General features: G+C 40.9%; 1 protein-coding gene across 2 annotated transcripts in view; it reads right to left on the bottom strand.

Moving 5' to 3' along the window:
• Positions 1-27,036, bottom strand: part of EPG5 (ectopic P-granules autophagy protein 5 homolog) — a 138,110-nt gene that overhangs the window by 17,172 nt on the left and 93,902 nt on the right. For both annotated transcript variants that reach the window (XM_032654432.1, XM_032654431.1), the window contains exons 30-38: positions 19,942-20,136; positions 18,717-18,930; positions 15,475-15,623; positions 14,333-14,534; positions 12,558-12,630; positions 11,076-11,179; positions 4,783-4,958; positions 1,721-1,906; positions 667-876 (exon numbers count right to left, since the gene is read on the bottom strand). In XM_032654432.1, the coding sequence (XP_032510323.1) occupies positions 667-876; positions 1,721-1,906; positions 4,783-4,958; positions 11,076-11,179; positions 12,558-12,630; positions 14,333-14,534; positions 15,475-15,623; positions 18,717-18,930; positions 19,942-20,136 (1,509 nt within the window). The remainder of the gene's footprint in view (positions 1-666; positions 877-1,720; positions 1,907-4,782; positions 4,959-11,075; positions 11,180-12,557; positions 12,631-14,332; positions 14,535-15,474; positions 15,624-18,716; positions 18,931-19,941; positions 20,137-27,036) is intronic.

The raw sequence follows: 27,036 nt of genomic DNA, 5'->3' as shown, positions 1-27,036 counted from the left end.
AGGATCATTCAAATGAATCCATGCATGCAGTGTTAACTGGATATTCCCTGGGAGCACAGCACTGCACTGGGAGAGGACAGAGCAGTGAGTCATATGAGGAAAGACCCTGTGCTGGGGAAATAAAAATCTTTGGTAATACTTAGCCCAGAACCCACGTTCTCCCAAATCCCAGTAGTAGTTTTTACTACATTAATAACAACATTAACTACACACTAAGTACTTGCCAGGAATTTTTCCAAAAACTTCTATGTTCATTTTCTGATCTAATCCTCACAACACTTTGAAGGCAAGGTATTATTATTTCCAACTCAGGTGAGAAAACCAAGGTCAGAATGGCAGTGAGTTGAGGATTTGAGTTTGTCAGACCTCAAACTCATGCTCATAACTTGCTGCCATTCTGCTGCCAATGACATTCAAATCAGTAAACCCACAGCTCACTGTCGGCCCTCAATCCTTTTCACCTCTTGTTAGCATGTGACACTGCTAGCAGGTAAAGGCTTACCAGAAGAAATAAACGAAACTGAAAGACCCAAGTGGCCAAAATGATATACATCCTCCAATTTTTTCTATTGAGCCATCGCAGGATTCGAGACAGCCCTCAGTAGCACTTATACTACTAGCAGCCCTGAAGAACACTCTGCCTTCTAAAGGACCCACTTAACTTACAAGATGTTTCTGGCTGTCAGTAGGAACGGAAAGACCTGCAGACACTTTTAGGAGCTTCACAATTAACTCAGCAGAAGATTCCTTTGCCAAGATGATGGATGGCTGGTAATGGCTGCTGAAATAACCTAGCACACTCTGATATGACACAATATCCACAAGATGCCACGAGAGTGAGCTTGTCTGTCCAAGGAGAGTAAGTAGAGGAGAATCCTAAAAATGAAACACACATTCCTTTAGTTCCAGAGCTCCCATTTTTTCCAGAAATATGCATCTCTCAAGTTAGGAGTACTCGTGAAAATAATAACCAAAGTTTTGGCAAAACACATTAAGATTTATAAGTATTCAGAACCCAATTTTCAAAGGAACTCTATGATCTGGTGGTAGAACAAGCAATTAAGGAGATGTAAATTGAAACTGATTTTTTTTTTTTTTTTTTTTTTTTTTTGTGGTACGCGGGCCTCTCACTGTTGTGGCCTCTCCCGTTGCGGAGCACAGGCTCCGGACGCGCAGGCTCAGCAGCCATGGCTCACGGGCCCAGCCGCTCCGCGGCACGTGGGATCTTCCCGGACTGGGGCACGAACCCGTGTCCCCTGCATTGGCAGGCGGACTCTCAACCACTGCGCCACCAGGGAAGCCCGAAACTGATTTTTATATTTGGTGTGGTTCCCTTAGACTATGAACTATATAAGAAAATCAGACACCGGGCTTCCCTGGTGGCACAGTGGTTGAGAGTCCGCCTGCCGATGCAGGGGACACGGGTTCGTGCCCCAGTCCGGGAAGATCCCACGTGCCGCGGAGCGGCTGGGCCTGTGAGCCATGGCCTCTGAGCCCGCATGTCTGGAGCCTGTGCTCCGCAACGGGAGAGCCCACAACAGTGAGAGGCCCGCGTACCGCAAAAAAAAAGAAAATCAGACACCTAGTTGAAGGCACATCCCGTATGCCATGCATATATTCACACTGAAAGAGGCACGAGGGAAACAAAAACCACAACTTCATATAGAGTGAGGATCTAGAGAGCCCTGCCAAGTCTTCATCACAGGCTCTCCAAACTTACTGTTTGATCCACCAGTTGATCTTCCTTTGCCAATAAAATCATCATGAAAAGGAGGCAGACAATCATGCTCCGGGTCTCTGGGTGGGGACTGGGATTCCAGGCATCAGAGAGCACACTGACCCAGTTGACCTCACAGAGGACAGACCCCAAAAACAAGAAGCAGCTCTTGGGGCTTCCTCGTTCCACCTAAAAGGAAACAGTGTTTTTAGCTATATATCCTAAAAATGTATAGAAATCAATGTTTTCTAAATTATGTATCTTTTAAATTATACTTTTTTCCCAGATTATAAAAATCATTCATAACCCTTCTGCCCTCAGAGATTTAGATTATAATATTTTTCCTTCCATGTTCAATGTATGGCACACCTTTCAGCTTGTTTGGAGTTCATTATTTATTCCACCAATTCTTTTTTTTTTTTTTTTTAATTTTTATTTTTGGCTGCATTGGGTCTTTGTGGCTCCGTGTGGGCTTTCTCTAGTTGCGGTGAGTGGGGGCTACTCTTCGTCACCGTGCATGGGCTGTTCATTGCGGTGTCTTCTCTTGTTGCAGAGCATGGGCTCTAGGTGCATAGACTTCAGTAGTTGTGGCACACAGGCTCAGGAGCTGTGGCTCGCGGGCTCTAGAACACTGGCTCAGTAGTTGTGGAGCATGGGCTTAGCTGCTCCGCAGCATGTGGGATCTTCCCAGACCAGGGATCGAACCTGTGTCCTGTGCATTGGCAGGTGATTCTTAACCACTGCACCACCAGGGAAGTCCCTATTCCATTAATTCTTAACAGGAAAGGAATGATCTTCCCTAGCTCCAGCCAGGGTGGCAAATCCCTGCCACAGTAAGTCACTGGTGCTCAAGGGAGCCTACCACAGTCCTCAGATGTGCTGGGCAAGACAAAGGTGATATATCTACTAGTCACTGGTTCCCAAAGCCGAGCGTGCATCAGAACCACCTGGAGGACTTGCGTGGGATGAGGGTTTGGGGGGTGCCCATAGAATTTTTAATGCCCTGCATCTGGAGTAGGAACAGGAATTTGTCTTCCTAACAAGTTCCCAGGTGGTACTGATGTTGCTGGCCCTAGGACCATACTTTGAGACCTACTATATTAGCACATATAATTTTTATATGGCCTTTTTCGTATAATGTTGTGTTATAAATATATCCCCATATCATTAGTCTTTATAATTTTTGATGACCACATAATGTTTAATTATCCAATTTAAAATATAGCGGGGATGGGGGGCAAATGTATTTTAAAGTATATAATCAATATCAAAGTTATCTCTTATAAGCCTATTTCAAGTCTGTTTAAAATAAAACATGGCTAGCTATAAATTTTTCCTTTAAAAAGAAGATTAAAAAGCTCAACTCCATTTATAAAATCGCAATCAGTGGAATTTGATGATTCATGTCTTCCAATTAGTACCATCATTATATCATGCTATTTGCTCGTTTTCCCTTTTAGAAAATGATTCTTCATCCTCCTTTATAATTTGTTCTCTATCTTCACCCTCAACCCCCTCACAAACATACTTTACTATGCCAGCAAGACTCATGCAACAGAAAGGTTCCCAGCTTCTGGGCCGGGCAAAGTCATCTATCATTAGACTAAAACTCCTAGAGATACAAAGTCTATAGCATCCCTTTATAGACCATTCTATTTAATCTGTCATACAGCTAAAGCTGTGCTCTTACTTAAACACTCTCTTACAGCTCGTTAAACAAAGATTCAATTCCATATTCATAATGATGATGAATACCTACTTTGTGCCTGTCTCATAGTCTAAACCTAGCTATAAAATCATTCTTAACTTTGTATTTCACTAAGATGACTGTCCTCAGCTTTCCTTAGAGCTCAGCTACAGAGGAGTGGCTGACAAGAGCAGCAGTGGGTGGGGTCTCCACTTACAGCACTAAAAGATTGCAGTACATTTTACTAATTGTCATAAATAACTATGGATCTGCAGTAATTAAAGCACTTAGGGACTTCCCTCGTGGCTCAGTGGTTGGGAATCCGCCTGCCAATGCAGGGGACACGGGTTTGAGCCCTGGTCCGGGAAGATCCCACATGCCGCGGAGCAACTAAGCCCATGCACCACAACTACTGAGCCAGCACTCTAGAGCCCACGTGCCACAACTACTGAAGCCCATGTTCCTAGAGCCCGTGCTCTGCAACAAGAGAAGCCACTGCAATGAGAAGCCCGTGCACCACAATGAAGAGTAGCCCCCGCTCGCATCAACTGGAGAAAGCCCACACGCTGCAACAAAGACCCAATGCAGCCAAAAATAAACAAATAAATATAATTTTTTTTTTAAAAAGCGCTTAAAGTGTCTCAATAATAAATGTGAATTAGGTTATGAGTAAACACAAATGAACTGGTGACTATGAACAAATAAACTGAAATGATCATAAAAAGCTAAGACAAGATTAAAGGGTTTTTTAAAACAAAAACTTAAGAACAACAGAAATGCCTGACTGGTATGCAAGTGACACTACTGTACCCGTTTTCTGACTATTGCTTCTACTGCAAAAACTCCCGCACACTTAGTGGGACTTTTTCCAGGCCATTTCAGGTCTTTTATATGATTATGATGCATTACTGGTTGTTACAATGTACTTCTGTCTCCTACAGCCTAATATCCCCTTACATAACTGCTTAAAGAAACTAATGGTTTGAGTACCGATTTACATCCTACTTTAATAGAACATTTAACAAGAAGCAGTTTTAATGATACTATCCTAGAAAAACATGCATTCACAGAAATGCCAAGATTGAGTGTGACAAAGTGATTAAACTATGTATTCACATGACAATATCACCGAAGACTAGGGGATGACTGTCATATTACAGACAAAAATCTTTCTCTGCGTTTTCTGTAAATGCTGTCCAGTCATCTACTAACACAGTGAAATGATGTCCATAGGATGCTGCTTTACACAAGCACTGTCTGGGCGATACAGAATTCGGGCAGGGTCCACATTGTCATCCACTGCAACTGGGCCTAAAACCCACAGTGAACAGGTTGCTCCCAAAAAGCCAGGCTGTGACATAGAGAGTGAAGGGTTCACCTTGAAGAAGGCCTCCATGAGCATCTGGTCAGGATGCAGGTCCCTCCATGGGAGTTTCTGGTAGGCACTGTGAAAAGCATACAGAATGAACTCTGGCATTTTGGGTGCTGTACATGCTTCACAATAATGTATCAGGTGTAACTGAAGGGCTCCGTCATCACCGGGCAAGAGCTTATCTAAAATTGAAAAAGAAAATATAGCTGAAGACCTTTTGGTTTATCTTTAAAACAAGTAAAAAATTAACACAAAACACAAATTTGAACTAAAAGTCTAAAAACCTAACATTCTCAATAATTACCCAGTTTCAAAGATTTTCACGTACCAGGGAAAAAAGTGATGGCAGAGCAATAATAAAGAATGGTAATTTATTTACCAGGGCAACTGGAAGGAGCAGCTGGTGTGAGGGAGATAGCAGGCGTGAACAGTTTTTCTCTAAAACTCCTAAACATATGACTTTTTAACTCAAATACACTTCCACAACCAACTCTAGGCATCCCTTCAGTCTGTTGCCTTCAGCATAAATTCAGTCTCATGCATTTGACACTTCATTCATTTGGCACCTTGGAGAAATCGAATGTTCCTCAAAAGGAAATGTTCCAGGGACTTCCCTGGTGGTGCAGTGGTTAAGAATCCGCCAGCCGGGCTTCCCTGGTGGTGCAGTGGTTGAGAGTCCGCCTGCCAATTCAGGGGACGCGGGTTCGTGCCCCGGTCCGGGAAGATCCCACATGGCACAGAGCAGCTAGGCCCGTGAGCCATGGCCACTGAGCCTGCGCGTCTGGAGCCTGTGCTCCGCAATGGGAGAGGCCACAACAGTGACAGGCCCGCATACCACAAAAAAAGAAAAAAAAAAAAAAGAATCCGCGTGCCAATGCAGGAGACACAGGTTCGATCCCTGGTCCGGGAAGATCCCACATGCCGCGGATCAACTAAGCCAGTGTGCCACAACTACTGAGGCTGCGCTCTAGAGCCCGCGAGCCACAACTACTGAAGCCCACATGCCTAGAGCCCGTGCTCCGCAACGAGAAAAGCCACCGCAGTGAGAAGCCCATGCGCCGCAACGAAGAGTAGCCCCCACTCGCCGCAAGTACAGAAAGCTCACGCACAACAACGAAGACCCAACACAGCCTAAATAAATAAATTTATTTAAAAAAAAAAAAAAGGAAATGTTCCAAATGACTAAATCAACCCTTGGTGCAGTAAAACTAGACTGTTAACTGTTATTCAAGTAAGTCACTCTAAAACAAATTTCACACTCTTCTGTGACCTGAATCACTCAGTATTATCCTCACGAGTATCAATTACTTTAGTGCCCTCAGGAGCATTTAGTCTGAAACAAATTTTTTCAGACTTTCTGGCTCTAAGCAAAGGAATGGAATTTGGTCAAAGAAGAGAGAGCCACATACAACGAGAGCAGAAACCTGATGGGAGTTTCTCAACACTGACTTTTGAAAAATGACTAATGAGCATCAACACACGATAAGTCGACTTATCACTGCTAACATTCCTGTGCCCTCAATCCCCAGTCCTCAGGAAACAGTAACGTATGCTTTTAACAACCTTTTAAGACAGGGGTGAAGAGTCGCATTTGTTTAAATATGGATAAAAAAGATAGTTTTGTTTAAATTAGGATGGATACGTAGGAGAAGATGTCTAGGAGGTAATCTCTTAGGACCAGACCGAGCGTCTCTAGTCCCAGCCCAGACACAAATAAGTTCTGTGACCTCAGATGAATTCATTTTGCTTTCCAGGTCCTCATTTTTTCTCATCAATAAAAACAGAGAGCTGAATCAGACGATCTCACTAAAAGGCTATAATTTAATACTTCTTCATCTTGCTGTGCACAGTTCTTCTGTTTCCTCTCTCTGAATTGAGTTGCCAATTCTTACTGTTATCTGTGTACTCTCCTATTCCTGGGACACTTTTTTATTTGATATACATGGGCCCGTGAGAGTGCCTGCCCTTTTATACTAAGAAACTAAATAATAGCCTTTGTGACAATAATTTTATGCTGAAATATTTGTCTCACTATAAATATGTTGTGGATGGTAATATGCAGCTAGAAGTCTACCTTTCCAAAAAAAGAAAAAAAAAAGTGAGTGCTATTAGGATTTCATGTGTTACTCACTGAACCAATACTTCTATCAAGTAGACAACTCAGAGTACGGCACTGTCCTAAGTCTTGGGTTGGAGAGAGATAAAAAGAAGAATGTTTTTGTGCCTAGAGTTTATATCTTATAACAGCGGCGGAGGGGGGAGGGGGAACCGAGAGGAGATCAGATATGTAAAAAGTCAATCAAAAATACTAGATGGGGGGCTTCCCTGGTGGCGCAGTGGTTGAGAGTCCGCCTGGCGATGCAGGGGACACAGGTTCGTGCCTCGGTCTGGGAGGATCCCACATGCTGCAGAACAGCTGGGCCCGTGAGCTATGGCCGCTGGGCCTGCGTGTCCGGAGCCTGTGCTCCGCGACAGGAGAGGCCACAGCAGTGAGGAGGCCCGCGTACCACCAAAAAAAAAAAAACAACAACAAATACTAGATGGGGACTTCCCTGGTGGTCCAGTGGTAAAGAATCCACCTTCCAATCAGGGGACGTGGGTTCGATCCCTGGTCAGGGAACTAAGATCCCACATGCCGCGGGGCAACTGGAGAGCAACTAAGCCCGTGTGCTCTAGAGCCCGTGCGCCACAACTAGAGAGCCCATGAGCACTGCAGCTACCGAGCCTGTGTGCTCTGGAGCCCGTGCGCCTCAACTAGTGAGAAGCCCACACACCGCAACAAAAGATCCCGCATGGTTCAACTAAGACCCGACGCAGCCAAATAAATAAATAAATATTAAAAAAAAAAAAAAAAAACGCTGGATGAGGTACATCCAGACAACGGTATATTATTCAGCACTAAGAAGAAATGAGCGATCAAGTCATGAAAGACATGGAGGAACCTAAGTGCATATGCTAAGCAAAAGAAGCCCATCTGGAAAGCTGCATAATGAATGATTCTAACTATATGACATTCTAGAAAAGCTAAGACTATGCAGAAAGTAAAAGAAATCAGTGGTTGCCAAAGCCTGGGGTGGGGGAGGGATGAACAGACAGAGCACAAAGGATATTTAGGGCAGTGAAACTACTCTGTATGATACTGTATGCAACTACTCTGTATGATACTGTACTACTCTGTAGGATACTCTGTAGACACACATCATTATACATTTATCCAAACCCAGAGAATGTACAAGCCCCAGCATGAATCCTAGTGTAAACATGGACTTTGGGTAATAATGTGTCAGTGTAGGTTCATCGGCTATAACAAATGTACCACTCTGGTGGGGGATGGTGATAGTGGGTGGGGAGAGGGTTATGCATGTGGAGCAGGGAGGAAAGGGTATACGGAAACTCTCTGTGCTTTCTGCTCAGTTTTGCTGTGAACCTAAAACTACACTAAAAAAAGTCTATTTTTGTATATATATAAAATATTGGATGATATATTGTTTTATATTATAACATATATATTATTGCTATATATATTTATACATATTATTATAATATATAGTCTATTATCTGATATGCTATCTACTATATACATTGTATATAAAATACTGGATGACATATTGTTAACTCCAGGACTCAGTGCCACATAAACACATGGTAGCCACGGGGGTGCATCACTCAGATCTCCCTTCAAACAGAAGTTGCCACAGATCAGGGCACAGCACCTTTAGCACCTGAGTCGAGGCCATCCTCCTCCCAGGTAGCCCTCAGCCAACAACTAGGCACTGACCTGGCTGCTTCCGCCCAAGGTAGGATCCTCAAAAAAGAATGTTGGCACTAGAACTCCCTAACCAGCTGGCCAATACCTTCTCAGCGCTGCCCTGCAGGCTGATACTCTTCCTACTCTCCTTTCACGGGTGTTAGGCCTGCCCCAGGATCTGAAGGCTTTCTTTGCCCACCCTTATTCCTCTCCCTCTTATTTTCACAGGCAGTACCCCAAATAAATCTCAGCATTCTGGCTCCATCATGGCGTCTGCTTCCCAAGGATTCAAACTACAACAATGTGCTATAAAGATTTAGAGGCAGGAGAGAAATGTATGCACATGAACAGATATGCGGGAGAATATAAAGGGCCCGAGGCTTCATCCAGGTAGTGGAATCAGCATAAGCAAAGAAGTGGCAGAGGGAAGATCCAAGGACTTTTAGGGAACAGTGAGTAGAGCAGTATGGCTGAATGGAATGCTTCCATAAAAAAAAAATCACATAATGTTGAAGTGCTCTGAGCCAGACACATTTGAATGCTGAGCTAAAACATTATTACATTTAAAAGTTTCTGAATAAGAATATAATAGCATACAAACAGAATTTTTGGAAAATCAATCTAGTAAATAGGCAGGAACAGAAATGAGATAGGAAGGACAGTTAGGAGGCTATTGCAAGAATCTGGGTTGGGTGGACCTAATATCCTTACAAGCCTCCCAATACAAAACATTTAGATACACTAATTAAAATACAACAACTCTGAAAATGCACAGCTACATACATTCAGTGGAAGAAAAGAGGTCAGAGAGACTAGGAAAGCAGAGTATTAAACGGGATGTGGAAGCCTCAGTTGCCCTGGGGCTGTTTGCTTATGTGGGGTTTTCAACAGCACAAGGAAACAGAAAACAACATCTTCTAAGGACTACACCCTCACTGAAAGGGCAGATAAGGGGGGAGGGGAACAGATCTTCTCTGCCTTAGCCTGGACTGGGAGTCAGGGAGGCAAGAAAGCTGATAGTGATAATTGAGTATGGGGTTTGATTTCATGTATCTGTGTAGTGTGAGAAACCCAAAGCCAAGGAATTACACAGAGCCAAATGGCAACAAATGCAGATCTTCTCTGGAGGCATACACCCTCATCCTAGTCCTCATGGAATTTCCACAGATAAAGTCTCTCTAAATACAGGCTCACAATAGAAAATTACAAAATACAGAAGGAAACAAGCCTCTGAAGGAACATCAAACAGAAGCATGAGCCACCCCCGAACAGAAACTTGAGATGACGGAATTACTGCATACAGCTCATAAAGGAAAGTAAGTATGTTTAAACATTTTAAAACAATAAAAATTGAAATTTTAAATTAAAGAAAGAAGATGCTATCAAAAAGGATCGGATAGGGACTTCCCTGGTGGCGCAGTGGTTAAGAATCCACATGCCAATGCAGGGGACAGGGGTTCAAGCCCTGGTCCGGGGAAGATCCCACATGCCACAGAGCAACTAAGCCCGCGAGCCACAACTACTGAGCCTGTGTGCTACAACTATTGAAGCCCACACGCCTAGAGCCTGTGCTCCACAACAACAAAGATGAGCCACCACAATGAGAAGTCAGTGCACCACAATGAAGAGTAGCCCCTGCTTGCCACAACTAGAGAAAGACCGCACACAGCAATGAAGACCCAACACAATCAAAAATAAATAAATAAAATTTCTTTTTTTTAAGTAAATATGGGGCTTCCCTGGTGGCGCAGTGGTTAAGAGTCCGCCTGCTGATGCAGGGGACACGGGTTCGTGCCCCGGTCTGGGAAGATCCCACGTGCCGCGGAGCGGCTGGGCCCGCGAGCCATGGCCGCTGAGCCTGCGCGTCCGGAGCCTGTGCTCTGCGGCGGGAGAGGCCACAGCAGTGAGAGGCCCGCGTACCGCAAAAAAAAAAAAAAAAGAAAAAGAAAAATAAATAAATATGTTTTAAAAGTATCTGGATAAATTTTATAAATAAACATTACTTCTAGAAACTGAAATGAAAAATTCAATGGATTTTTTTTTAAAGCAGACTAGACATAGCTGAAGAGATGGAGTAAGCTGGAAGAGAGATCTCAAGAATTTGCCCAGGGAATTCCCTGGCAATCCAGTGGTTAGGACTCTGCACTTTCACTACCAAGGGTGCGGATTCAATCCCTGGTCGGGGAACTAAGATCCCACAATCCACTCGGTGTGGTCAAAAAAAAAAAGAATTTGCCCAAAATGAAGCAGAAGAAAACACACCAAAAAAGTGAACAGTCACAGAAGATAGAATGAGGTTCACCATGGGGGAAAGACAATATTTGAAAAGAGAAAGCCATAACTGATGACACTCAGCACTACCTCCCAAAAAAGATAAGAGGTTACACACTTCACACTACATAATTGTACGGGTGACCTTTCTTTGGTCAAAGATGACAGCCTACCAAATAAAGTAAAAGTAAATGAAGTAGAAAAGCAGAGGCAAAAGATTAACTGAATTACTTAAGGAAAAGTGAAAACTAACCAGAGACATGATATAACATCTTCCTACCTTTAAAACTCTCGTGCAATGAGTCAATGCAATCAGTGAACAACTGCACGATGCTTGAGGCCACCACAGCATCACTCTCCAGCCAGGGGTAATGTCGTTGGCTGCTTTAAATAAAAGAAACACACACTTAGAAAGGAAACACTATGATTAAATCACTGTATGTCCCAGAGTCTGGGGTTTGCCTAAGTTCTAGAAAACTCTGTGTTATGTAGCCCTAAGACACATTTAGAGCACTTTAAAAACTGTAAATTCCTGGAGGTGAATTGTAGCTTTTAATATCAATCATATAATTTTATTTACTTTCCTTCCTAACATTTATTCCAATGTAATTAAGTTTCAAAAGTGTGCTATCTAAATAACTATTAAATTAACACCTTTTACAACACATCCAATTTATGCCCGTAAACCCATCCCTTGTGTATCTTTGTTACATTTCGAATGCCTTAGAAGACAATTTTCTCTACCTAAAGCATGGGGGGTGAAAAGACATGTAAAAAAAGATGGTCAAAAATGAACAGAGAGGAAATAACCAAAGGAAAAACTCTTTATATGAAATTTTTACTTTCTGAATCTGGTATAGAAAGTTCAATATAAAAATAAATTCCATTAGTTCTTCCTGGAAATAGACAGGAAGCCTAAATTATGGTAAGCAGTCTCACGGTCACCACAAAATCCTGAAGCTTGTGGATTGTCTAAGGATAGCCCTCTGGAAAAGCAAAGACCCAGAACTTTTTCTGTTTTCCTCAATGGGCTCTTGAAGCAGCCTGGATGATACAAATAATCTGGACATGGCGGTCAAAGCTCTACCCTGGTCCCAGTCTAGCCCTCACCAGCTGTGGGATTTGAGCAAGACATTCAAGTTTTCTGAATCTCAGGATCAGATTAATTCACACTTATGAAAACACTTTAAATACTGTGATATATACTGTGTAATTCTTACAGAACTCTGGACATCTACCTTTTGTCTGTATGCTTTTAGAGGAAAAAGGACTCGTAAGGCAACTCCTTGCATTTGGACAGCTCAACACCTCTGTTTTAAATGCTTGTGAAATAATGCTTTCATTTAGTTGCAGAGTTCATGTTAAAAGAGCAGTTCCCACCCAGTAATTTGAAAGCCAACTTAGTTCCAAAAACATAACTGATACTAGGTAAAATCAAGTTTGCCTCATATTTTGCAGTGTTATATTATCAAAACCTAATTCAGGAGAACAACATCCGTTTTTCTGAAATTAAATACCAACCTCATTCAACTTCTTTATTGTGGAAAACTGGAAATGAGTGTCCAGTTTTGCTTCAAAATCAATAGCTCTGATCAAGAAGACTAACAATTCCACAAACAGAAAATGTCTTAAGTTTACTTTGTAAAGAAGCGTTCTCTAAATTTAAAATCAGATCTGTGAATCATCAGCTGGACCAAAAACACCATCAGAACTTTAAGTCTATAAATTTCAAAGAAATTTGAATATCAGAAAAACTATTTACCTTTCATTGTCCTCTAAAACCAGTATCCATGGCTTAAAGAGCTGGACGATTACTGAATGTAGGGATCTTAGCACTAAAACAAAGCAAAATTTTTAGAGACAAGAAACAAGCCCATCAAATGGAGATGGCCAACAGGCACATGAAAAAATGCTCAACATTGCTAATCATCAGGGAAATGCAAATCAAAACCACAATGAGATATCACCTCACACCTGTCACAATGGCTATCAGCAAAAAGAACACAAATACCAAATGTTGGCGAAGATGTGAAGAAAAAGAACCCTTCTACACTGTTGGTGGGAATGTAAATTGGTGTAGCCACTGTGGAAAACAGTATGGAGGGTTCTCAAAAAACTAAAAATAGAACTACCATATGATCCAGCTATTCCACTCCTGGGTGTATATCCAAAAAAAACAACAGCACTGGGCTTCCCTGGTGGCGCAGTGGTTGAGAGTCTGCCTGCCGATGAAGGGAACACGGGTTCGTGCCCAGGTCCGGGAGGATCCCACATGCCGCGGAGCGGCTGGGCCCGTCCATGAGCCATGGCCACTGAGCCTGCGCGTCCAGAGCCTGTGCTCCGCAACGAGAGAGGCCACAACAGTGAGAGGCCCGCATACCGCAAAAAAAAAAAAAAAAAAAAAACCAAAAGCACTAATTCGAAAAGATACTATGCACCCCAATGTTCATAGCAGCATTATTTAAAATTGCCAGGATATGGAAGCAACCTAGGCGTCCATCAACAGATGAATGGATAAAGAAGATGTGGCATACATACACACACACACACACACACACACACACATACACACACACATATACACACAATAAAAAAGAATGAAAACTTTCCATATACAGCAACATATGGAGGGTTTGGAGGGCATTATGCTAAGTGAAATAAGTCAGACTGAGAAAGACAAATACTATATGATACCACTTATATGTGGAATCTAAAAAATAAACCAGTGAATATAACAAAAAAGAAGCAGACTCACAGATATAGGGAACAAACTAGTGGTTACCATGGGGAGAGGGAAGGGGGAGGGGCAATATAGGGTAGGGGATTAAGAGGTACAAACTATTAGGTATAAAATAAGCTATAGAGATATATTGTACAACACAGGGAATATAGCCAATATTTTATAATAACTATAAATGGAGTATAACCTTTAAAAATTGTGAGTCACTATATTATATACCTGTTACTTATATAATATTGTACATCAACTATACTTCAATTAAGAAAAAGAAAAATTAACTCCACCCTTTGTCAAGATCATTGATAACTATATAGAAAATCTTCTTATCACCTGTATATTCATAAACCTATGGTGATATACGAACAACATATTTAACATAACTAAACATGTTTCAGTTTTCATTTGCTGCAATGAAATTTCTTAAATTGAAGAAGTTTTATTATAACACAATATCATGGACAATTTTATAACATGCATTTTTTAAAAATAAAAACTTAAACATTCTTAATGTGATAAATAATAGAAAGAAAGAGCTGGAGACTGAAACCTATCTCTTTGTACTTCACCTTACAAAGGAGAGGCAGAAACAAGCTGAAGCAAGCACCCACTGGTAAGTGAATATAGGTATGACATATATATGGGTTCACACTTGTACTGTGTATTTCCCATTTCTTCTTCATGACACTCAGATATACAGATTTATCACCAAGTTTTAAATCTCTTAATGTGTCTATTCAAGTCTCTTCTAATGGAAGGTCAGAACACCTAAGCTCCATGTTGCACTAAAGGCATATTACCTGTTTTGCTGCTGGCAGATGGATCTTGGGCCAAGCAGGCCATTTCTGAGTCAAGCAGTCTTTTTACAAGGTAGTCCAAGAGTGTCTTCATATCTGCCATGTAAGGACTCCATTTTGAGAATAAACCAAAACTTTTAAAGTCCAACGTGGATAACCGAAGCTTACAAAAAAAGTTTGAGAGCCACTGTATAGTCTCCATTACCTGGAAAAGAATGACCATTTTAAAAAATGCTTACTGAATATCTACTTTCAGTAGAATACTACAGTAGACTGTGATGGAGGGCTTTGACTTTGTAATCGAGTTGCAAAGGTATATAGCATATGAAAAGTAAATCAGCAGATTTCAAACTCCTTTTCTAAAGCAAAGGAACCATTTTTTCAACTAAATTCATGTGGACCCACATCATATAAAATTGATGAAGCTGAGAGCTCTGTGGGACACTGCGTGAAAACCTGTTCGAAGGAGCCAGTGAAGCAGGAGGGTTAAGGTGGGGAGGCGAGGTACACACAGGGGCTGGTGCTGGGCTGTTCCTGAACAGAGAGGCAAGAATCAGATCTGAGGCATGAGAGAAAGCTGATCCAGCCACAGGAGGCGGGTGGGGGTAGAGGGAATGGAAGATGACTGACAAAGGAAAACACAGGGCTCTTAGAGATAAAAAGATGCTTTGTTAAATATCAATTTTAAATGTGTTCCAGTTGTTTAAAAAACATATAGGGCTTCCCTGGTGGCGCAGTAGTTAAGAATCCTCCCACCAATGCAGGGGACACAGGTTCAAGCCCTGGTCCGGGAAGATCCCACATGCCACAGAGCAACTAAGCCCATGCTCCACAACTACTGAAGCCTGTGTGCCACAGAGCCCTCAGGCTGCAACTACTGAACCTGCATGCAGCAACTACTGAAGCCTGCGCACCTAGAGCCCGTGCTCTGCAACAAGAGAAGCCACCGCAATGAGAAGCCCGCGCACCGCAAGGAAGAGTAGCCCCCGCTCGCTGCAACTAGAGAAAGCCCGAGCGTGCAACAAAGACCCAATGCAGCCAAGAAAAAAAAAATTTTTTTAATAAATTAATTTAAAAAAACAAAAAAACTACAAAGGAAATGGAAAAGAAATGCACAAAAACTTCAGAGACCAAGAGCTACACACCTGCTTGTCTGACAAGAGAACATCCGGAGAGCTTTGAAGCACCGAGGTCTCAGCAGAAGCTGCCCCCTGCTGGCAGCCTGTGGCGCAGCAGCCCAGGGCTCTCAGGGTGGCTTTCCAACACTCGGGGCTCAGCAGCTGCTCAGCAGAGCCTTAGCAGGCAGGGACAGAGGACAGCAAGTCAGCATCCATCACAAACTAACTTTAAACTTGAATCAAAGAACACATGCACTTTACAAATGAATGAGTATTAAATAAAAATCCAAAACAAATTCATAAAGATCTGTGGTGCGATGTTCATTGCAGCTCTATTTACAATAGCCAGGACATGGAAGTAACCTGTCCTGAATGGATAAAGATGTGGCACATATATACAATGGAATATTACTCAGCCATAAAAAGGAATGAAATTGAGTTATTTGTAGTGATGTAGATGGACCTAGAGTCTGTCATACAGAGTGAAGTAAGTCAGAAAGAGAAAAACAAATACCGTATGCTAACACATATATATGGAATCTAAAAAAAAAAAAATGGTCATGAAGAGCCTAGGCGCAAGATGGGAATAAAGATGCAGCCCTACTAGAAAATGGACTTGAGGACATGGGGAGGGGGAAGGGTAAGCTGGGACAGAGTGAGAGAGTGGTAGTGTATATATGACATACGTACACTACCAAATGTAAAATAGATAGCTAGTAGGAAGCAGCCGCATAGCACAGGGAGATCAGCTCGGTGCTTTGTGACCAGCTAGAAGGGTGGGATAGGGAGGGTGGGAGGGAGGGAGATGCAAGAGGGAAGAGATATGGGGATATATGTATATGTATAACTGATTCACTTCGTTATAAAGCAGAAACCAACACACCATTGTAAAGCAATTATACTCCAATAAAAACGTTAAAAAAAAAAAAAAAAGATCTGTGGTGAAGAGACCAAAGTTAAGAGAACCTATTGAAAGATCTGTCCACATGGACACTTGACTTTCCGTACTCTTGGTAACCCTACTGGTAGTGAGCACAGCCGAGCCATCTGAGCTGGAATCTGGGGGTGGGGAGGGGACTCCCACCTACCACCCCCTGACTGGGGAATGGTAAAGGTGCCATTTTCCTGGCTGGACAATGTGAGAGAGACAACAAAGGACCCATGGTGCAGAATGCAACTGCAGAGTCTAGGCTCTGTTCAGAAGGAGTCTCTTACTCGCCCCTAAAAGTCCACTCCTACACCAGGCAAAACCTAAAGCAACACAGAAACAGTATGCAAAAGTAGAGACTACCAACCAGCACTCTGCTACCTGCAAAACTGACTTCCCAGAGGACAGGAATTATACGCCCTCAGGTCCTTTCCCCCCAGAGGTGGCACAAGGATCAACTAGGACAACAGTGGCTCATAGGGGCTGGTCTAAGGGGAAGGATGATGAGGTCAGCTGCACTAGTGGGTGGGAGGTACCTAGGGGACAGTGAAGGGTCTGTGTCCCAATAGCTACTGTGGTCTGGATCTTAGGGCAGAGGCCTAGAACACAGCTACAGGTGTGGAGTCATGCATGCCTAGAAGATGTCAGTGAAGCCAGGGAAAACTGCAATGGGCTCACCCACGGCAAATCAGACGAGTAAAGGATGAAGCCCTGGGAACACCGATATGGTGGCAAGGAAGGGATGGAAACCAGGAGGCTGGAGGTTATGGAATCTGACAGAGATGGTAGTGTTTTCTTAAGCCTGTAACTGAATTACTTTTCCTGGGAAATAAAATTTTCCTGCTAAATCCAAGTCAATGGTTGCCTATATAAACAATTTATAATCTCTTTAAAAGGTTTCAGGGAAAAAACCCACAATATATGCGTAACCAGTTTTGAAAATTTAGGGCAAAACTTAGCTATGCAAATATGCATTAAAAATTATACAAGTAGGGCTTCTCTGGTGGCGCAGTGGTTGAGAGTCCGCCTGCCGATGCAGGGGACGCGGGTTCGTGCCCCGGTCCGGGAGGATCCCGCATGCCGCAGAGCGGCTGGGCCCGTGAGCCATGGCCGCTGGGCCTGCGCGTCCGGAGCCTGTGCTCCGCAGTGGGAGAGGCCACAACAGTGAGAGGCCCGCATACCGCAAAAAAAAAAAAAAAAAATTATACAAGTAGGGCTTCCCTGGTGGCGCAGTGGTTAAGAGTCCGCCTGCCGATGCAGGGGACACGGGTTCGTGCCCCGGTCCGGGAAGATCCCACATGCCGCAGAGCGGCTAAGCCCGTGAGCCATAGCCGCTGAGGCTGCGCGTCCGGAGCCTGTGCTCCGCAACGGGAGAGGCCACAACGGTGAGAGGCCCGCGTACCGCAAAAAAAAAAAAAATTATACAAGTACATTTCCCTACCACCATTCTCCACGTACCCTGAAACTTGCCTTTATAGGAAACAATGAATGTTTTGTAGTGCTTTGAAAATGAGACCATACATTTCAGTATTCTTCAGGTAGTCCAATACATAAGATCATTAACTTATTCATTATACTATTTCTATGATGTAACACAAAGATTTGACATAAAGCAAAATTCAGTTTTCCATTACATCTATAAACAGTATGAAGCTTACATGAAAAAAAGTAAATACTATCTCATTTTTCAAATTTCAATAAAATTCCTGCCTAGTGAAATTTCAAAAATAAAAAAGCCTACACTCTTTATTTCTCCTCTGATCTCCAACACTGACGGAAAACTGCAGGAGGGGGACAGAAACAGTGGGAATTTGGAAAATTTAATGCTGCTTTCTTTCTCTTGGATAATATAAATACAGCGTATCATTATACAGGGATAAAATTCATTTGCAAAAAACAAGAGTCAAAAAATTAGGGAGGAAAAAGACTAAATTTATCCACCATTTTGGAATTATAGAGAAACCAACCAGTATATTAAGCATACTGTAAAGGAGCAACTTCCTCCTCTTCCCAAATCTATAGCCACCAGGGTAAGCAGGCCCACCCCAGTTCAGGACAGCTGCAAAGTCAAGGTAAACAGGTGGGTGCACGACTCCAACCCCAATGTCTAAGAGCTGTCTTGCCCAATTAGGGTCCATTCTGACATTTAGGACAATAACTGACCATTTTTACAGACAGCAATCTTTTGGGCATTGTTCATTGAGCACTTTGAGTGAAGATTAGTGATTCTAAACTCCTGCATACTTCCATTATTTTTACATTTTCGGATGACATCTGTAGAATGGTAAATGTCATATTAAGCATTCACTGTGATCTAATCAGTCACAATTAAGACACTTACTTTGCATCAGCAGCCTCAGAATGTCACTGTACTGGTCAGGGAACTGGTAGAGAAGAAGGTAAGTCCAGTGCTTACAGAAAAGATTAAATGGCATCAAAATATCTTCATCTGGTTCAAGGCCCCAGGCAGTAAGTGCCAAATGAATGGACTCCAGAAGCCTGGTACGATCAGACAGAGGAGGTTTAGTGGCGTTTAACCATTGCTTAAGATCGAACTAAAAAGAAAAGGAAATAAGAAGTTTTATTTATACTAGAAAATTAATTGAAATAGAGCAAATTGTGTGCAAATTTAGTTTGAAAGTCAAAGCTTACCTAGCATTTAGCTTTTTATAAAGATTGAAACTAAAATTTATATACTTAAAAGAATCTAGGCAGTTCAGTAACTGACGGTACCATTATGCCTCCATCTATACTTCAGTCTCTGGGATTGCAGAGGCAGTTTTCTCAGCCCTGCATGCTTTTTTGCAATTTAAAAATCTTGTTGGTAAGTTTTCCCTACAACACAAGGATCAGAACTTTGTAGTTCTTCTTCACTGGTCATAGTGCCACAAACGAGTGGCCACTTTACGGAACTATCTCCATCTAATGGCCATGTTTCAAAGAGTGCATCAGTTAGTGAAAATTCAGAATATTGATATCATCTTCCAGAATCCCAAACTATAAAACATGGTCTCCCCCATTACAAACTGAGATCAGTCTCCAGGTCCTAAAAAATGCCCAGGTTTTATGACTCACAGATGTCAGAGAAGTACAACTGAAGGCAAAATAGCTAAGGCTCTGAAATTCTCAACTGGTTAAGTAAATTCATTGCCTTGGTCTGAGTTAATATTCTATTAGGAATAAAACAAAGGCAATTTGCTTAGATTGGGCTTATTCTAAATATGAGAGACTCTGACATATTACAACTCAATTATCAAACACAATTAAGGCATACATTCAAAAGAAGGATGTACTAAATTATTACTATGAATATTTCAAAACTGTATGAAGTTTTTAAAGAGAGTTTGGGAGCTGGTCCTTTTTATACTACATGAGTAAGACTGTCCTATATAACAGAATCAGCGCCCCCAGAAGCAGCAGCTCTGGGATGCTATTTGAAGATGATATCAAATGAGAAAACGGCCTGTCAGTCTCCAGTTCACCTGGAGACACAGCTCCGAGGGAGCTGGGAAACAACAGCAGTATCTACATTTCAATGACAACATCAGGACTGAATGACAGCTCACCTTGGTCAGCAGCATGAAAATCATATCACTGTTGTCCTCACTCAGAAACTTCACCACTTTCTCATACAGCTGTATGAACTCCGCAGGCGTAGCGTTGGGAGTAAAGAAAGGTGACAAGAGAGAGCAGAGCCTTCTGTTCTTCAGAATGGTCTGAAGGACTTTTCTGCATTCTGATTTAGTGCCACTTATAAACACCTTGAAAGAATTAAAAAGGGAAAATGTCACTATATTCTCCCCTCCCCAACTTTTACTTAAGCACCCAAGTTTTAAGGAATAGTACATAAAGCAAATAGAATTTTTTCTAAATAAGAATAAGAAACAATCAAAAGAAATGTAAAATCAACATCGATAAACCTGTCACTTCCAATGTAAGTGATATTAAATATTCTGGATAATCCATTCATTTCATTTGGACACACCAAAGAAAATGTTTAAAAGATTAAAATATTGGGATAATCTGAACCTGGAAATTTGCAATGTACCCACCATGACTGCTAAGTATTCAAAGTGATTCTGCATTACGTCAAGAAAAAAAAACTTCTAGGTTACACATTTTATTGAGATGTGCTTTTAATACTTTTCAAAATCTAATTTTTACAACTAATATACACTCAAGATAACCTCACATTCTTGTAACTTGGTTCTAATGTTTAAAAGTACTAGAATATAAGTGAATATTTAAATAACCTCAGTCAGGAAAGCTTTGATAAGCTTGACCAGAGGCAGAAATAATTAAAGGACAAGACTGATAGATTTGAATATATAAAATTTTTACTTCAATAAGGCAAAAAGCATCATAAAATTAAAGAAAAATGACAAAGGAGAAAAACTATACCACATTCCAGATACCAGGTTAGCACTCTGAGGAGCTCTTTCAAAACAAGAAACTCTCCAGCAGAAAACATGCAAAGGACAATACCAGAAAAATCACACACAAAAATTATTAAACAGCCAATAATCATTTGAAAAGTCAGGCAATTGAACAAGTACTTAAAGAAATACAACTTAAAATAATCACAAAGTACCACTTCCCCTATTAGATTAGCAAGATTTATAAAGAATGATCATTCCTAATGTTAGTTCTAATATGGAGAATAATAAACTCAAACCCTGCTATTATAATGTAAATAGGTACAAACTTCCCAGGAGGAGAGTATAACAATATACATCAAATGCTAATCCTTTTGACATAGCAATCATACTTCTAGGAAATTATCCTAGGAAAAATAGCACAATAATTTCACAAAGATATGTAAGAATATTTAGCTCAGGCTTACTGTAGCAAAACAACCAACCTACATAAATATTCATCCAGAGGGCACTGGCTCAATACATTACAATGTATCTGTACCACGGAACACTATATATTAAATACCATGATATAGGTCTGTATTTATTATCAAGAATAATGTCTAAAACATGCATTTGAATGAAAAAAGCAGGTTATAAAACAGCATGTGCTAGTTATTAACTGTGTATTTTTACATATACACACATAAACTAATAGACATAGATACACAAGACAAACTATAATGAAATGTTAGCTATGTAACCAATATCTCCAGGAGATGAGGATTGTGAGAAATTTTTCTTCTTTATACTTTTTTTTTAACATCTTTATTGAAGTGTAATTGCTTTACAGTGTTGTGATAGTTTCTGCTATACAACAAAGTGAATCAGCTATTTACATATGTAAACCCCCATATGTCCTCCCTCTTGCAAATCCCTCCCACCCTCCCTACCCCACCTCTCTAGGTGGTCACAAAGCACAGAGCTGATCTCCCTGTGCTATGAAGCTGCTTCCCACTAGCTATCTATTTTGCATTTGATAGTGTATAGATGCCAATGCTACTCTCTCACTTTGTCCCAGCTTACTATTCCCCCTCCCCGTGTCCTCAAGTCCATTCTCTATGCCTGTGTCTTTATTCCTGTCCTGCCCTTAGATTCATCAGAACCTTTTTTTTTTTTTAGATTCTATATGTGTTAGCATATGGTTATTTGTTTTTCTCTTTCTGACTTACTTTACTCTGTATGACAGACTCTAGGTCCATCCACCTCACTACAAATGACTCAATTTCATTTCTTTTTATGGCTGAGTAATATTCCACTGTATATATGGGCCACAGCTTCTTTATCCATTCATCTGTTAATGGACACTTAGGTTGCTTCCATGTGCCAGCTACTGTAAATAGTGCTGCGATGAACATTGTGGCACGTGACTCTTTTTGAAATATGCTTTTCTCAGGGTATATGCCCAGTAGTGGGACTGCTGGGTCATATGGTAGTTCTCTTTTTAGCTTTTTAAGGAACCTCTATACTGTTCTCCATAGTGGCTGTATCAATTTACATTCCCACCAACAGTACAAGAGGGTTCCTTTTTCTCCACACCCTCTCCAGCATTTACTGTTTGCAGATTTTTTGATGATGGCCATTCTAACTGGTGTGAGGTGATACCTCAATGTAGTTTCGATTTGCATTTCTCTACTGATTAGTGATGTTGAGCATCTTTTCATGTGTTTGCTGGCAATCTGTATATCTTCTTTGGAGAAATGTCTATTTAGGTCTTCTGCCCATTTTTGGATTGGGTTGTTTGTTTTTTTTGATATTGAGCTGCATGTATATTTTGGAGATAATCCTTTGTCAGTTGCTTCATTTGCAAATATTTTCTCCCATTCTGAGGGTTGTTTTTTCGTTTTTATGGTTTCCTTTGCTGCGTAAAAGCTTTTAAGTTTCATTAGGTCCCATTTGTTTATTTTTGGTTTTATTTCCATTTCTCTAGGAGGTGGGTCAAAAAGGATCTTGCTGTGATTTATGTCATAGAGTGTCCTACGTATGTTTTACTCTAAGAGTTTTATAGTATCTGGCCTTACATTTAGGTCTTTAATCTATTTTCAGTTTATTTTTGTGTATGGTGTTAGGAAGTTTTCCAATTTCATTCTTTTACATGTAGCTGTTTTCCAAACACCACTTATTGAAGAGGCTGTCTTTTCTCCATTGTATACTCTTGCCTCCTTTATCAAAAATAAGGTGACCATATGTGTGTGGGTTTATCTCTGGGCTTTCTATCCTGTTCCACTGATCTATATTTCTGTTTTTGTGCCAGTACCACACTGTCTTGATTAGTGTAGCTTTGTACTATAGTCTGAAGTCAGGGAGCCTGACTCCTCCAGCTCCATTTTTCTTTCTCAAGAGTGTTTTGGCTATTCAGGGTCTTTTGTGTTTCCATACAAATTGTGAAATTTTTTGTTGTAGTTCGGTGAAAAATGCCATTGGTAGTTTGATAGGGATTGCACTGAATCTGCAGATTGCTTTGGGTAGTACAGTCATTTTCACAATGTTGATTCTTCTAATTCAAGAACATAGTATATCTCTCCATCTGTTTGTATCATCTTTAGTTTCTTTCATCAGTGTCTTATAGTTCTCTGCATAAAGGTCTTTCGTCTCCTTAGCTAGGTTTATTCCTAGGTATTTTATTCTTTTTGTTGCAATGGTAACTGGGAGTGTTTCCATAATTTCTCTTTCAGATTTTTCATCATCAGTGTATAGGAATCAAAGGGATTTCTGTGCATTAATTTTGTATCCTGCTACTCTACCAAATTCACTGATTAGCTCTAGCAGTTTTCTGGTAGCATCTTTAGGATTCTCTATGTATAAGTATCATGTCATCTGCAAACAGTGACACCTTTACTTCTTTTCTGATTTGGATTCTTTTATTTATTTTTCTTCTCTGATTGCTGTGGCTAACACTTCCCAAACTATGTTGAATAATAATGGTGAGAGTGGGCAACCTTGTCTTGTCCTTGATCTTACAGGAAATGGTTTCAGTTTTTCACCATTAAGAATGATGTTGGGGCTTCCCTGGTGGCGCAGTGGTTGAGAGACTGCCTGCCGATGCAGGGGACGTGGGTTCATGCCCCAGTCCGGGAGGATCCCACATGCCGCGGAGCAGCTGGGCCCGTGAGTCATGGCCACTGAGCCTGCGCGTCCAGAGCCTGTGCTCTGCAGCGGGAGAGGCCGCAGCAGTGAGAGGCCCGCATACAGCAAAAGAAAAAAAAAAATTGTTGGCTGTGGGTTTGTCCTATATGGTCTTTATTATGTTGAGCTAGGTTCCCTCTATGCCTACTTTCTGAAGAGTTTTTACCATAAATGGGTGTTGAATTTTGTCAAAAGCTTTTCCTGCATCTATTGAGATTATTATATGTTTTTTATCCTTCAATTTGTTAATATGGTGTATCACATTGATTGATTTGCATATATTGAAGAATCCCTGCATTACTGGGATAAACCCCACTTGATCATGGTGTATGATCCTTTTAATGTGCTGTTGAATTCTGTTTGCTAATATTTTGTTGAGGATTTCTACACCTATGTTCAGAGATATTGGCCTGCAGTTTTCCTTTTTTTTTTTTTTGTGGTACGCGGGCCTCTCACCGTTGCGGCCTCTCCCGTTGCGGAGCACAGGCACCGGACGCGCAGGTTCAGTGGCCATGGCTCACGGGCCCAGCTGCTCCGCGGCATGTGGGATCCTCTCGGACCAGGGCATGAACCTGCGTCCCCTGCATCAGCAGGCGGACTCTAAACCACTGCGCCACCAGGGAAGCCTCTGCAGTTTTCCTTTTATGCGACATCTTTGTCTGGTTTTGGTATCAGGGTGATGGTGGCCTCACAGAATGAGTTTGGGAGTGTTCCTCCTTCTGCTATATTTTGGAAGAGTTTGAGAAGGATAGGTGTTAGATCTTCTCTAAATGTTTGATAGAATTCGTCTGTGAAGCCATCTGGTCCTGGACTTTTGTTTGTTGGAAGATTTTTAATCACAGTTTCAATTTCAGTGCTTGTGATTGGTCTGTTTATATTTTCTATTTTTTCCTGGTTCAGTCTCAGAAGGTTGTGCTTTTCTAAGAATTTGTCCATTTCTTCCAGGTTGTCCATTTTATTGGCAGATAGTTGCTTGTAGTAATCTCTCATGATCCTTTGTATTTCTGCAGTGTCAGTTGTTACTTCTCCTTTTTCATTTCTAATTCTACTGATTTGAGTCTTCTCCCTTTTCTTCTTGATGAGTCTGGCTAATGGTTTATCAATTTTGTTAATCTTCTCAAAGAACCAGCTTTTAGTTTTATTGATCTTTGCTATTGTTTCCTTCATTTGTTTTTCATGTATTTCTGATCTGATCTTTATGATTTCTTTCCTTCTGCTAACTTTGGGTTTTTTTGGTTCTTCTTTCTCTGATTTCTTTAGGTGTAAGGTTAGGTTGTTTGAGATTTTTCTTGTGTCTCAAGGTACGACTGTATTGCTATAAACTTCCCTCTTAGAACTGCTTTTGCTGCATCCCATTGGTTTTAGGTCGTCGTGTTTTCATTGTCATTTGTCTCTAGGTAATTTTTGATTTCCTTTTTGATTTCTTCAGTGATCGCTTGGTTATTTAGTAACATATTGTATAGCCCCCCTGTGTTTGTATTTTTTACAGTTTTTTTCCTGTAATTGATATCTAGTTTCAGAGCATTGTGGTCAGAAAAGATACCTGATACGATTTCAATTTTATTAAATTTACCAAGGCTTCATTTGTGACCCAAGATATGGTCTATCCTGGAGAACGTTCCATGAGCACTTGAGAAGAAAGTGTATTCTTTTGTTTTTGGATGGAATGTCCTATAAATATCAATTAAGTCCATCTTCTTTAATGTGTCATTTCAAGCTTGTGTTTCCTTATTTATTTTCATTTTGGGTGATCTGTCCATTGCTGAAAGTTGGGTGTTAAAGTCCCCTACTATGATTGTGTTACTGTTGATTTCCCCTCTTATGGCTGTTAGCATTTGCCTTATGTATTGAGGTGCTCCTATGTTGGGTGCATAAATATTTACAATTGTTATATCTTCTTCTTGAATTGATCCCTTGATCATTATGTAATGTCCTTCTTTGTCTCTTGTAATAGTCTTTATTTTAAAGTCTGTTTGGCCTGATATGAGAATTGCTACTCAGCTTTCTTTTGATTTCCATTTGCATGGAATATCTTTTTCCATCCCCTCACTTTCAGTCTGTATGTGTCCCTAGGTCTGAAGTGGGTCTCTTGTAGACAGCATATGTACAGGTCTTGCTTTTGTATCCATTCATACAGTCTATGTCTTTTGGTTGGAGCATTTAATCCACTTACATTTAAGGTAATTAGCAATATGTATGTTCCTATTACCATTTTCTTAATTGTTTTGGGTTTGTTTTTGTAGGTCTTTTCTTTCTCTTGTGTTTCTTGCCTAGAAAAGTTCCTTTAGCATTTGTTGTAAAGCTGGTTTGGTAGTGCTGAATTCTCTTAGCTTTTGCTTATCTGTAAAGGTTTTAATTTCTCCATCAAATCTGAATGAGATCCTTGCTGGGTGGAGTAATCTTAGTTGTAGGTTTTTCCCTTTCATCACTTTAAATATGTCCTGCCACTCCCTTCTTGCTTGCAGAGTTTCTGCTGAAAGATCTGCTGTTAACCTTATGGGGATTCCCTTGTATGTTATTTGTTGCTCTTCCCTTGCTGCTTTTAATATTTTTTCTTTGTATTAATTTTTGATAGTTTGATTAATATGTGTCTCGGTGTGTTTCTCTTTGGGTTTATCCTGTATGGGACTCTGTGCTTCCTGGACTTCATTGACTATTTCCTTTCCTATCTTAGGGAAAATTTCAACTATAATCTCTTCAAATATTTTCTCAGACCCTTTCTTTTCCTCTTCTTCTTCTGGGACCCCTATAATTCGAATGTTGGTGCGTTTGATGCTGTCCCAGAGGTCTCTGAGACCATCCTCAACTCTTTTCATTCTTTTTTCTTTATTCTGTTCCCTGGCAGTTATTTCCACCATTTTATCTTCCAGTTCACTTATCTGTTCGTCTGCCTCAGTTATTCTGTTATTGATTCCTTCTAGAGTATTTTTAACTTCAGTAATTGTGTTGTTCATCATTGATTGTTTGCTCTTTAGTTCTTCTAGGTCCTTGTTAAATGTTTCTTATATTTTCTCCATTCTGTTTCCAAGATTTTGGATCACCGTTACTATCATTACTCTGAATTCTTTTTCAGGTAGGTTACCTATTTCATCTTCATTTATTTGGTCTTGTAGGTTTTTA

Source organism: Phocoena sinus, chromosome 14 (assembly GCF_008692025.1).
Source record: "Phocoena sinus isolate mPhoSin1 chromosome 14, mPhoSin1.pri, whole genome shotgun sequence".
In the NCBI taxonomy this organism is placed as follows: Eukaryota; Metazoa; Chordata; class Mammalia; order Artiodactyla; family Phocoenidae; genus Phocoena; species Phocoena sinus.
Note: the sequence above shows the minus strand (reverse complement) of the source record. Positions and strands in the feature narration are given on the sequence as shown.